Below are 12488 nucleotides of genomic sequence, written 5' to 3' on the forward strand. Positions count from 1 at the left end.
CCTACTTGGTATTTCCTCTCTTGAAGTTTTTTCCCTGCCAAAGAATAGTTGCTAATCTTTTGTCCCCAACTTCCTTTTGGAGATTAATAGAGAGAAACCAATGCAGACTCAATATAGAAGAACTGGAGAAATGCTGCTTCTAAAATAATAAGCAAAAGTAGTTACACAGGATCTTGCTAGCCGAAGGGTTTCTCAATACTCTGGTATGGAATGTGCATTTTAGAGCAGGGTCTCCCTACCCATTACATTTACCAGTCTTCTTGTCAGTCCCTTTTATGTATAAATTTGAGAAGGAAGGAATGAAGAGCAAGTAACGGAGCAGAGGGCTATTTTCTTTATATGGACAACCCTCTCAGTGACATTGTCAAACCTATCCCCTCTACTTCTATTTCTACATTGATTTTGTACGGTGGGGGTCTGCAGATACCAAGCCATACTCCTCAAGCTATTTTTCCTAACACTGGTAACTCTGGCAGTTAGCACCCTGGCTCCACTGGTAATGAAAGTGATTTGGGTGGGGAACTTCCACATTAGAGCAGATGCTGGGAATAGAAGGCATAAAAGGTACACTGTCAAGCAAATGTCTACAACCCAGTGGGGGCAGAGCTGTATCCAGTGGGAACCAAGGAGTCTGAAGGTGGTATAAGAATCTAGATTCACGCTTATCTTGAAAGCCTTTTCCCTATCCCTTTCTCCCATGCCCCACCTTCCTATATACTTCTCATGGCCCTCAAACTTCATTTTAATAGTACATATCATAGATTTATTATTGTTTTTGCAGTTCCGTTACCCACCTCTCTCACCACCTCTCTTATTGTCTAGCTCAGCAGAGCTGGGATAGAGAGTTTCCTCTTTGTTGTCCTTCCTGCCTCTTAGACAGCTTCACATTTTAACGTGCTGTGAGCAGGAACCAAGCAGTCAGTCCTTAAATGAAATGGGTGCAGGGTGACAGTCAAAACAACACAGGCACTGACCCGTCAGATTGGATGTCAGATATAGCTCCGGGTACTGTTCTGGAGCCTCCTGGTGTTCCAGCTGCTGCATCATGGGAAAGTTCAGAAGCCTCCGGGGGATGGTGGTGGGGGAGGAGAGTCCTTGGGAAAGAGTAGTTATTTATCTACAGCCACAGGTATTTCACTATTTAACAACCAGTATGGCTGTACAGATGCGTATCAATGGAATAGTCGCCCTGAATAAGTGTCCCGGGGCCAAACTAAGATAGTATATTAAAACATAACATGGTCCTGTGACATTCTCCAGGGCTTACATAGGAGGACATTTGCTCTTCTGGGGAATTCCGTGGCGGTCCAGTGGTCCCGACTCCATGCTTTCATTGCTGTGGGCCTGGGTTCAATCCTGTAAGCCGCAGGGCGGTGTGGCCAGGGGAAAAAAAAAAGGATTTGCTTTTCAGCCACTGGGTTTCGGTAAGTGGGGAAGCAAAATGGAGGCACAAGTTGATAGATAGAAAGGTCCTAAAAATGTTGGCTAATTATTGGGGCTTCAACTGTAATGTATTCTGAAACGTAGAGGTGAATGGAATGTGAAAGGGTTCATGGCTTATTGGGAGATCTGGAATGGATGAACCAATACAAGAAGGGAAAAGGGTGCAGGTATGGAAGTGAGAAGTGGCTCATAATAGACCCTTAGTACTTGCTGTTGAATGAAGGTACAGTTTAAAAGATTGCAGGATGAATATCTGCTGATGTGTGCTAGGTCGAGTGTTGACTTTTTTGTATACGTGCTTTTAGCCTAGCAAAAATACAATATATCCCTGTAAAAACTGAAATACATTCTAAAAATGGAACTATTTTCAAGTCCTGTGATATGTACCAATAGCCCTGCTCCATTTCTTTGAGTGCTTATTTCTTTCTTTAGGCTGCTGCCAATAAGTGAGCCCTCGTGCAGCTGTGGTTATCACTAAAGCAGTACTTCAGGGTGCACGAGGTTTCCTTCTATCCTCTTTCCCCTTGTGTCTTTGTTAGTGTTTAACTAATTCACTTAATCAGTTACTGTTCAGGTCCCCAGGGAAATGTCTAATGGCATATTGGTTAGGGATTGAAATAAACATTATTCTCAAATTGGAGTTTCTTTTCATGTATTTTAAGGGGTTTTCTAGTTTTAAGCATCATGTGATTTTTAGAAAAAAATTAGAAAATGGTTTCCATAAAGGAAAATGAGCTAAATACATTCATTTATATGCCTCCTCATTCAAGCAGTGTGCTTTTAAAAACCCATTAAGTTTTTAGACCTAAGTGTAACTTACCGGGAAAGCTGTTTCAAGGTTGACTTATTTTTCTGACTTGTTTTTTGTACATTTTTTCCCAGACTCAAGCAATCCAGATTAGCTTTCGGGGGACTTTTATCATTTAAGAGTTAGATGTACTTTAACCTGAATCATTTTCCTGCTAGAGCATTAAATCATTTTAAATATAACTTACTTTGAAGGGCACACTATGCCTTCAAAACTTACCTAAGTTTTACTTTTTTTTTTTGTATAGAGGCAGGAATCTAGAGTTGCCTAATAAGCACCCCAATCTGATATTTAGGGTCGTTGTTTAATTTTACTCTTCTTCCCTTGGTAGAGTATTTACACACCAGAAGCTTAAATCTTTTATTTTAATTACCATTTTTTAAATTGAAGTATAGTTGTTTTACAGTGTTTCAGGTTGTACAGCAAAGTGATTCATATATATATATGTGTGTATATATATAATATATATATATTCTTTTTCAGATTTTTTTCCATTATAGGTTATAACAAGATATTGACTGTAGTTCCCTGTGCTATACAGTAGGTCCTTGTTTATCTAAAGAAGCTTAACTATTAATACACTGTTTTTTGAAAAGCCTTTTGCATTTTACTACTTTCTTTGTACCTCAGTAGTTGGTCCTGAATGGAATAATCTCTACTGCCATTCTTGACAACTTAGTTTTATGGCGTTAATATTTCTTTCTACTAAGTAATAAAAATGCTAAGAAAAGAAACCAATTGGATGTGGAATAAGACCCACAGCTTAAGCTGTTTGTCATCAAGTCAGATGTAGATACCTCTGTGAAAGAGTGCAAACAGTTTCATCCCTCTCATTGGTAAAACCTTAAAAAATTAGTAGTATCGTTGTCATCATCTTTATTATACATTTAAAAATTTTTTTTTCCAAAGTGGTTGGAAAAATATTTCAAAATCTTTTTTTTAAAACAACACTGCTCTCTTTTTTAAAACTTTACTTATTTAAAAAAAAATATTTTTTTCCAATTCTGAAAATTACAATGAATATCTTATAATTCCTAGTCCATACTTGTGCCAAATGCTCATTAAGTGGTCTTCCTATGTTGAAAGTTTTAAAAACATTGTTGTACAAGCCACTAACGTGTTAGAAACAGAAAATGATCTGATCAGATCTGTGTTCCACAAAGATAACTCTGTTTGTCCCCAAATATTAACTTTATCATTGCGGTTTTATCATAGGATGCATTAAAAATTGGTAAGCATTTCTTTCTCTTATTTCCATAATAATATGTTGACCTGGCAGTCTGTATAAAGAAACATGTGCTAGAGATTACAAATTTGGCAGAGAAGGGAATAGAGGGGTAGAAAAGAGGAAAAGAAATGTAATGTCAAGTTCTGAATATCAGTGCCTCATTTCTTTTTTTTTTTTAAATTAAAGTATAGTTGATTTACAATGTTGTGTTAGTTTCTGGTGTACAGCAAAGTGATTCATATATATTTTGGGGGGGATGGGAGAGAAATTTACTACATTCACCAAGTTAAAGGACAAGAACATACTGTAAACACAACTTAAAACAATTTAGAATCATAAGCAAAAAGTGAGGTAGACTGACTACTAAAATTCACCAAATTTTGGTTAAGAAAATTTTACAGTAATGAAGTAACACAGGTGCCTCCTTTTCTAAAAAAATCACAAAAAGCAATTGCATAAATTACAGCCAAAAAATTGAATACAACAATTCTCATTGTAATTTTAGTGTGTGTGTGTATATATATATATATGTGTGTGTGTGTGTGTGTGTATATATATATATATGTGTGTGTGTGTGTGTGTGTGTGTATTCCTTTTCAGATTCTTTTCCCTTATAGGTTATTACAAAATATTGAGTATAGTTCCCTGTGCTACACAGTAGGTCCGTGTTGGTTATCTATTTTATATATAGTAATATGTATCTGCTAATCCCAAACTCCTAATTTATCCCCCTCTCCTTCCCCTTTAGTAACCATACGTTTGTTTTCTATGTCTGTGAGTCTGTTTTAATTTTGTAAATAAATTCATTTGTATCATTTTTTAGATTCCACATATAAGTGATATCATATGCTATTTGTCTTTCTCTGAGTTACTTCACTTAGTATGATAATCTCTAGGTCCACCCACGTTGCTACAAGTCCAGTGCCTCATTTCTTAATCTGAATTGTAATTAAATCTCATTTTAGTATGAGGACTGTGTCATGGCTATCAGCCCTCTAGTTTTCAAAAGAGGTAAATTTACATGGAATAAAAAAGTTCCTCCCCTAGAAGCACTGATGGAGTATTTGAAAAACACATGAACTTTCATCAAAAGTTATTGACATGGTAGTGGTTATGCAATCCAATCACTGTACATTGAAGAACTACACACTTTTTAGTACCAAAAAAGATAGTATCTTAAAGTATAAAATAATCTAAAAAGATAATGTAAATCTTATTAAAGTAAGTTAATTCTGTAGTGGTCTTCAGATACTATAGGCAGAATCCTATTGAGTAAAGAATAACTTTGAAGGAGGCTTGTGAGGTTGGCCCCGTCATCCTCTCTAAGTAAGATATACATACTTTTCTAAAAGTGTAATTGTATAAGACAGTCACACTTGGGCCATAGGTTTTGCTTTTTAAGCTTTTTAGTTCTTTGCCACAATACTCTCCATTGCCACTTCATTTTACTTCTCATTAGTGCTAGGTTAGTTCATCAAGAGACTGAGATGTCATCATAGTGATGGACGGACCAAAAGCATACAGGTTCCATGAAGCGCCTCACATTTCCTAAGGTTTTGTTGTACTGACGTTTCAGGATGAATTGGGCCTTAAGAACTGATGAGAGTAATCACAACATTTTAAAGCCCTGCATTCAGGTCTGATTATTGGAGCACACTGACTAGATTAATGTTCAACAGTGGCTGTCCTGTGGATTCACGTAGGGAGTTTGGAGATGGCAGTTTTTTTCTTTTCTTGTTTCCAGTTCTATTGAGAAATAATTGACATACATCACTGTATAAGTTTAAGGCATACAGCAGGATGCTTTGATTTACATATATTGTGAAATGATTACCACAGTAGGTTCAGCTAACATCCATCTTCTCATATAGATACAATAAAAAGAAAAGAAAGAAGAAAAGAAAAAAGGAAAAAGTTTTCTTCTTGTGATGAGAACTCTTAGGATTTACTCTCTTAACAACTTTCCCATATATCATACAGCAGTGGTAGGTATAGTGAGAGATGGCAATTTCATTCTTCTTTACTGGACTGGCCTTACTGCACAATTTATTAAAACCTGCTTAAAAATAGCCTTCGGAATAAGACAAGAGAAGGGAAAGCCTTTGAAACAATGCAACTGTAGTAGTGAATTAATTTTCATGGCTGAAATAGCTACTTTTACTCAGGTTGGATTAATGAGATCAGACTTGATGTTGCTTTCTAGGTAGAGCACTACCACTAACACACCTTATTTTCTTGACTGCTTTCTGAGTTTTCAAAGTTACTAGGTGGTATTAAAGAACTGACTTTGTATAGTAAGTTCATATGTGGTTCAGTTTTTCATAATTTTCTCTATGATGTGTGCATAGAAAGACATAAAACATGTGTGTACAGTTTAAATAATAATTATAATGTGAATTCTCAGGTAACCCCTGCCCAGATTAAGAAAAATTGCCAGCCTTCCAGAAGCCCCACCCTCACCATGTGCTCCATCCAGATGGCGACCCCCTCTCTCCTCTGGTTTTACTTCTGGCTTTATTGTCTTTACTTTTGTCATTTTCTTGCTTCTCTTTGTAATGTAGTCACTTACATTTGTGTCCTAAAACGATATACTTTAGGTTTGGCTGGCTTTGAACTTACATGAATAGAATCACGTTATGTGCTCTCTTGTGTCCGGCATCTGTCACTCATTTCACTTATTTAGCTCCTTACGTTTGTGAGATTTTATCTGTGTTATTGGTATCCAGTGCCTTGTTTTAAAAAACCTTTCTATATTTGCCTGTCTCCCCTGCCTCGTTTTTTTTTTTTTTTTTAACTTAGGGTCCCTGTAACTCTAAATGCTTTCCGATATTTCTACTTTGCCTTCGTAGATTTTCTGCTAAATGAGGTCTGAAAACTAAAACTTTCTGGATCCCAGTTTTCTGAACTGACCTGACTGCCCCAAGTTTGATGACATTTGTTTAGATGAGACTACAACTTTAAGGCTTCTGTGCTCGGTTAAAAATCTTCCTTTCTCCAAGGCTGGTCCAAGGGTCTGGTCACGTGATTCCAGCAGTGACATCACATTCTGACCGCCAGGGAACACTGGTGGTTCTTTAGGTGGCGTTTGTTCCTGTGAAAGGCAGAGAATGCAGCAAGTGCCCTTCTAAAGCAGTTCAGACCGGGGCTACTTCTGTAAAAGCTCCTCAACCTAAATGAGCAAATGCGGGCTGCCAAGGTTATTTCTTCCTTGAGGCAGAAAAAAAGAAAGCTGTGATTGAAGGTAAGCAGACTTGAGCCTGGCCAAGGACTGAAGCGTGACCCCAGGGAGAAGGGGATCTGGAGAATCACAAGCAGTCTGTTGTCGGATTCTAATCACTGCCTGCTCTTTTAGAGCTGCCTGACAATTTGCATTTATAATAGGAGACTATCTACAAAGAAGGGTGATGCAGTGCTCATGTTACCTAGTGATGTAATAGGATTTTTTCTTTCCTGTTAGGAAGCTTGTTGCAGATCTTCATTTCGTCTTAATATTCTTCGAGCTGGGGGCCTCATTTGATATATAGTGTAACGTTAGGTAACTATTGGGTGCTTTTAAAAATCAGTTTCACAAAATGCTTTGAAAATTTCTCCTGAAAGGAGCACACTTAAACCAGACCAAATTCAATTGAAGCATTAACCTGCTTTAAAAAGTCAGTTTCTGGTTGGTTGGTGTCCTGCGTTCATGTCAGCATTTGTCTTGAGAATTGAAACAGCTTGGTTCCCCCCTGCCCCACATACTTTAGTCTCTTTCTGCCCTCATTTCCCGGCTGGCTGTTTCCCTCCAAGCTCTCAAACCACACACCAGCATTAATCTTTATCAGTATGCCACTGACATGATAGGAAATGCTGGGCTGGTGATTCAGCAGCCAACCATTTTACGGCCAGGTATGCTTGAAGATATGGAAAGGACTTTGGTTAGGGGTTTTAAGATTAACTTGTTCATCTCCTCCACTCCACCCCCACCCCACCCCCACCCTTACTATGATTTGGATTCTGCAGAGCTTTTCCTTTCATATGTGTGTGTTGCTTGTGAAAGGTACGCTGAACTAGGTATTCAGGAGACTTAGACTTTGTAAACCAGGTGCAACTTGGGTGTTAATTCAAACTTATCCTTTGAGGGTGCTCAAGTTGTCTATTAGGAGTTTAGAGTGAAGGTGGGGGTATGGATGGGGGAAGAGGGGGTCAGCTCAGGCCCACTTTGGCCTTCTCCGCAGAGGGATTCATCACCAAACAGTCTCGATAGAACTTTGTCCCTGCCAAGGTTGATGCTGCCAATGTGAGCTGTGGCTGGTTGAGTTCATTGATGGCATTACTCTGCATTTTTCCTCATTGTGCATTTGCATGCATTCCTGAATACGGTTTTACATTTTGTGTTTAATAGTGAAATCTTGTTCCACCAGAGGATTGTGGAAATATTTTGAAGAAGTTTGTTAAGCAATACTAAGGAACCTTGTGTAAGTGCAACTTCTGAGTTTGAATACTCCTCCCTCATCCCAACTGTTCATCAAACAAACTTGGGTTCAGCTGATACTTTTGGGTCGTGGCTATGTGCTAGACACTGGAGAAGGCAATGGTAAATCAGATAATAGGGCTACCCTCAAAGAGCTTATAGTCTAGAAAAGAAGGTAAAGCATTTGCTTAAGTAATTGTAGTAGAAGTGCTAAAAACGAAGCAGGTGAAGGACTGTGATTGTTGGCCAAAAGGATATGTTTCTTCCAGTTGAAGGATCAGGGAGGGACATGTCATCTCTGAGCCATGCACTTTGCTTTAAATCTCTACTTGGAAATCTTAGACTGTCCCGGCATACTCAGTAAAAGTTTCCACAAACCCATGGCATCAGGAATCAAAGTCTTATATCTATGGAAGGGAAATATGTACATTCCAGCCAGCTTAACTCTAGAAGAGACCTACATGCTTTCTTTGGAGTCCCCACTCAGGCAAAAGCCACCTCTGAGGATGGAATTACTGCCTTATAAATGTAAAATGGTTTCTGACTTGATTTGTCTGCAAAGACCTTTGACCCTTTTGTCTTCATCCTAGAACAGAAACTGAAATACCTAAGCTGCTCCAAGCTCCTGTTTTCTGTTTCACAAATCCTTTCCCACTGAACTTCAACCCCTGTCAATTCTCCCTTTGTACTGTGGCTCTCATACGTCCCTTTCCATTCACACTGCCTCGAGATGCTCATCGTTTTGTGCCTAAGCCACAGAAACTTCTGAATGTGATGGATGTTCCGACAAGGTGATTATTCTGCTTTATCAGCACACCCTAACAGTAGTCAAATGATAGTTTAAGGGCTCACCTCTTGGTGCTCAGAAAAGAGGTATTAAAAATGTCCAGAGTGTCTGAAGTACAAATGTCTGTTTTCTGTTCAATCCAGAGGACAAGTCATACAATGGTGGAGGAATAGGTTCTTCAAATAGGATGATGGACTTCTTGGAGGAGCCAATCCCTGGTGTGGGGACCTATGATGATTTCAATACAATTGATTGGGTGAGAGAGAAGTCTCGAGACCGGGATAGGCACCGAGAGGTAAGATGAAAGATGCTTTGTGAGTGAGTGTTAGGAAGCATCAGGAGAAGAAGTTGAAGATATAGATTCTTTAGATGTATTCTTTCCCTCAACCCTGGATGTGGCTGAATCTGTTTTCTGTTGGACATGTAGGGTTTTATTTTTAATATATTTTTATTTTTAAGGTATCTTGTATATGATTTTGAAAAGAATTTATATTTAATGATGATTTCTCTCCCGATAGTAAGTGGTTGAAAAGGATCCTTGGGCATAAATGCCTGTGCAGAGAGGTGAAAACAAAGTTGGTGGGAGGAACCAAATTAAATTTCAAAGATCTTCCTTCCCCATCTCATCTCTCTTTTATGGTTTTCCCTTGAAGCAGGATTTTTACACCTAAGAAAAGTAAATGGGCTCTTTTTAAAGGAATAAAAGAAAAAAAATCTCAGAGCTGTAGTGTTTACTGAAGCTTACAGGGTAAACCTGTGATTATAGCTCTTGTACAACCATAAAACCAAAGCAAATTTATGCATTCAACTCACACAAAACCACAAGACCAATCAAATTCAAATCAACGACATTAATATGATAGGTGATAGATGGTACTTATAGCTATGGCCCAGTTTGTTTTGAATATGACAAGAGAATCTCCCTACTTTTCTCCTTTCAAAGTACTGTGAAAACTTCTCAGAGCAGTCCGCCAAGGTCATTTGCCTTTAACTTATTGCTGTGTATCATTTAAATCAGGGAATCACAATTTCTAGTTTGTGTCAGGAGCACATAGAGAGCTTATTCAAAAGGTAGGGCCCCAGCCCCAGTCATCCTGATTCAGTAGGGAACATTTCTTCAGCCAACAGTAAGTATGATTATTTTTTCTTTCTTACTATTTCTGCTTTGATTCCAAATTTAAAATTCGATTTTTAAGTTGACTCCATTCTCTCCTGAATTCATGACTTCCTCCTCTCAGACCTGAGTGAATCTCCTGAGCTGTCAGGTTCAGATCACTTTTCATTCCTTTCCCAGCTCCTGACTGGCTTTCTCAAGACCACCTAAACCCAGGAGTCAGGTTGTCCCAGGTACAGGTTTTGAGAAATTTCTTTGTAGTCCTTGGATTTGTCATAATCCCATAGAGTTTTCTTCTCCTAACTCAAAAAGGTGATCTCTATAAAACATTCTGTTTTTTATAAGATTCCTGCTATTTGGGAACATACACACATATTCTTTCTGTTATATCAATTCATCAGGCAGCCTTTAAAATATAGAATCTTACGGCTTTAGAATTTTTGCTATCTGTATTCAGAGTTCAGTTTGTCACCATTTGCTTATTCAACATGTTACTCAGATTGTGAAAGCCACCTGTGGTATGACAAGGGCACATTTCCCATTATATCAAAATGGTTGCATCTGAGACACATTATATCAGCTAATAATAATTCAAAATCAATTAAAATGTGTTTATCAAATGTTCAAAAGTGACCTTTTTTTAGCATTAACTGTTCATCATCTGAATGGAAACACTGTCATAGGGAAAAGTGTCACCTCATCTACTTTCAGCACTTAAATTGGAAACTTAAAGTCATAGGTCAAAATGTAATTTTAAACTGCTTTTAAAATTTTATAATAATTTATTACTTGTGATGTTGCTGCAGATCAAGATGGGGTAGCTAACTTACAGTTTCAAAGATAAGAAATAGAGGTACAGAGAAGGGGGAAGTACTAATGACAAAGCTGTTAGAATGCTTGGTTTTGAAGTGTGGGCACTGAAGGCTTAAATTGACAAGGCTAGGACCTAAAAGGTAAAAGTTTCTGCACCTCTTGAAAGCTGCAGATATTCCCAGCAGGTTTTTGAAAATGGAAGAGATCATCCCTGATATCATTTAGCATCTGTGATCACTGTACAGTAAGAGGTTTGTGGTATCAGGTCTTGGAATTTGCCTGACCTGAAGCACAGCCCCAGGTAGAAAGCCACAAATTGTACTTTTAGCCCCTCAAATAAGCCCATGTTGGTTTATTCTTTGAAAAACAATCAAACTATTTGCTGTGAGTCAAGAGACCATCTTTGGACTATCTGATGTGCAGGCTAGAAAGAGACCGCTGCAATAAGCAAAACAGACTGATGTTATAAGAATTTAGCAGCTAATAGGGAAGTCCTGAAGAAGGTAAGGTACTTGCAGGCATTGCAATACTGGAGATGAAGGTGGGGTTCAGTAAGACAGGGTTCAATAAAGCTCAAAGTTCGCAGTGGCATTGGTTCAGCCAAAGATTTGAGTAGTAACTCTAAATTGGACTCTATTCCAATGAATAGGTTTGTCTTTATGTTTCTTTATTGCACGTTTTGAGGTAAAAAAGCCAGAGTGTGTGTAGAATGTATCAACGTTTTCTCATTTCTCCCTAGATTACCAATAAAAGCAAGGAGTCAACATGGGCCTTAATTCACAGTGTGAGCGATGCTTTTTCTGGCTGGTTGTTGATGCTACTTATTGGGCTTTTATCAGGTATGGTAAACCATGTTAGCTTTCTAAACAAATCTCCTAAAATTGTGGTGTGCCCCTCTCCCAAGTCATGGACTGAATTGAATGCTGTGCTTTACTGTTTTTCTACATGAACGGAATTGCTCGTGGACCTTTGGGAAGCTTGATGGTCCCCGTCTATAAAGAGGTACTAATACCTCATCTCCTTCCTTAAACAAATGAGGTTAAATGAGGAAATGCATTTAAGTGCATTTGTATGCTATAAAATATTGTATCCATTTTAAGGTGCTGTTAGTACTGCCTTTTCGTGCTTGTCTTGAGGAAGAACCTTTCTATTAGAGACAGGGTTTTTTTTTTTGTTTTTTGTTTTTGTTTTTTTGCCGTGCCGCGTGGCTTGCTGGATCTGATCCCCGACCAGGGATTGAACCCGTGCCCTAGCAGTGAAAGCGCTGAGTCCTAACCACTGGACAGCCGGGAATTCCCCTTTTTTTTTTTTTTTGTAAACATATTAGTAAGCATGGGGTTTAGGAAAGAACATGTAGAAGAGGACTTCCTGAGAGATTTTTGTAGCTATTTCTTAAATATCTACTCTCTCATTTGGGAGTAAAGAAAATCATGTAAGATATGGCTCATACCCTTAAGGGCCCTAAATTCTTACTCTTTCATGGTGGCCGAGGACTGGGATGGTACGACCTTTTCCTATCTTCTCCATCAACCTCCTAAGCCACTCCAAATAATATATAATCTTGGGCTTCCCTGGTGGCGCAGTGGTTGAGGATCTGCCTGCTAATGCAGGGGACATGGGTTCGAGCCCCGGTCTGGGGGGATCCCGCATGCCGCGGAGCAACTAGGCCCGTGAGCCACAACTACTGAGCCTGTGCGTCTGGAGCCTGTGCTCCGCAACAAGAGAGGACGCGATAGTGAGAGGTCCGCGCACGGCGATGAAGAGTGGCCCCCGCTTGCCGCAACTAGAGAAAGCCCTCACACGGAAATGAAGACCCAGCACAACCATAAATAAATAAATAAAAAT

At 38.7% G+C, this 12488-nt stretch overlaps 1 protein-coding gene across 5 annotated transcripts in view; it reads left to right on the top strand.

Annotated features, from left to right (window-relative positions):
• CLCN5 (chloride voltage-gated channel 5) overlaps positions 1-12488 on the top strand; it is a 154471-nt gene that overhangs the window by 118195 nt on the left and 23788 nt on the right. For 2 of the 5 annotated variants that reach the window (XM_068534132.1, XM_068534133.1), the window contains exons 4-5: positions 8860-9011; positions 11383-11482. In XM_068534132.1, coding sequence (XP_068390233.1) covers positions 8860-9011; positions 11383-11482 — 252 coding nt within the window. Of the gene's footprint in view, positions 1-6574; positions 6721-7890; positions 7934-8708; positions 8721-8859; positions 9012-11382; positions 11483-12488 lie in introns of those variants that run through there. The other 3 variants (XM_068534134.1, XM_068534135.1, XM_068534136.1) reach the window with 3 other exon arrangements.

This window comes from Eschrichtius robustus, chromosome X (assembly GCF_028021215.1).
Source record: "Eschrichtius robustus isolate mEscRob2 chromosome X, mEscRob2.pri, whole genome shotgun sequence".
Taxonomy (NCBI): domain Eukaryota; kingdom Metazoa; phylum Chordata; class Mammalia; order Artiodactyla; family Eschrichtiidae; genus Eschrichtius; species Eschrichtius robustus.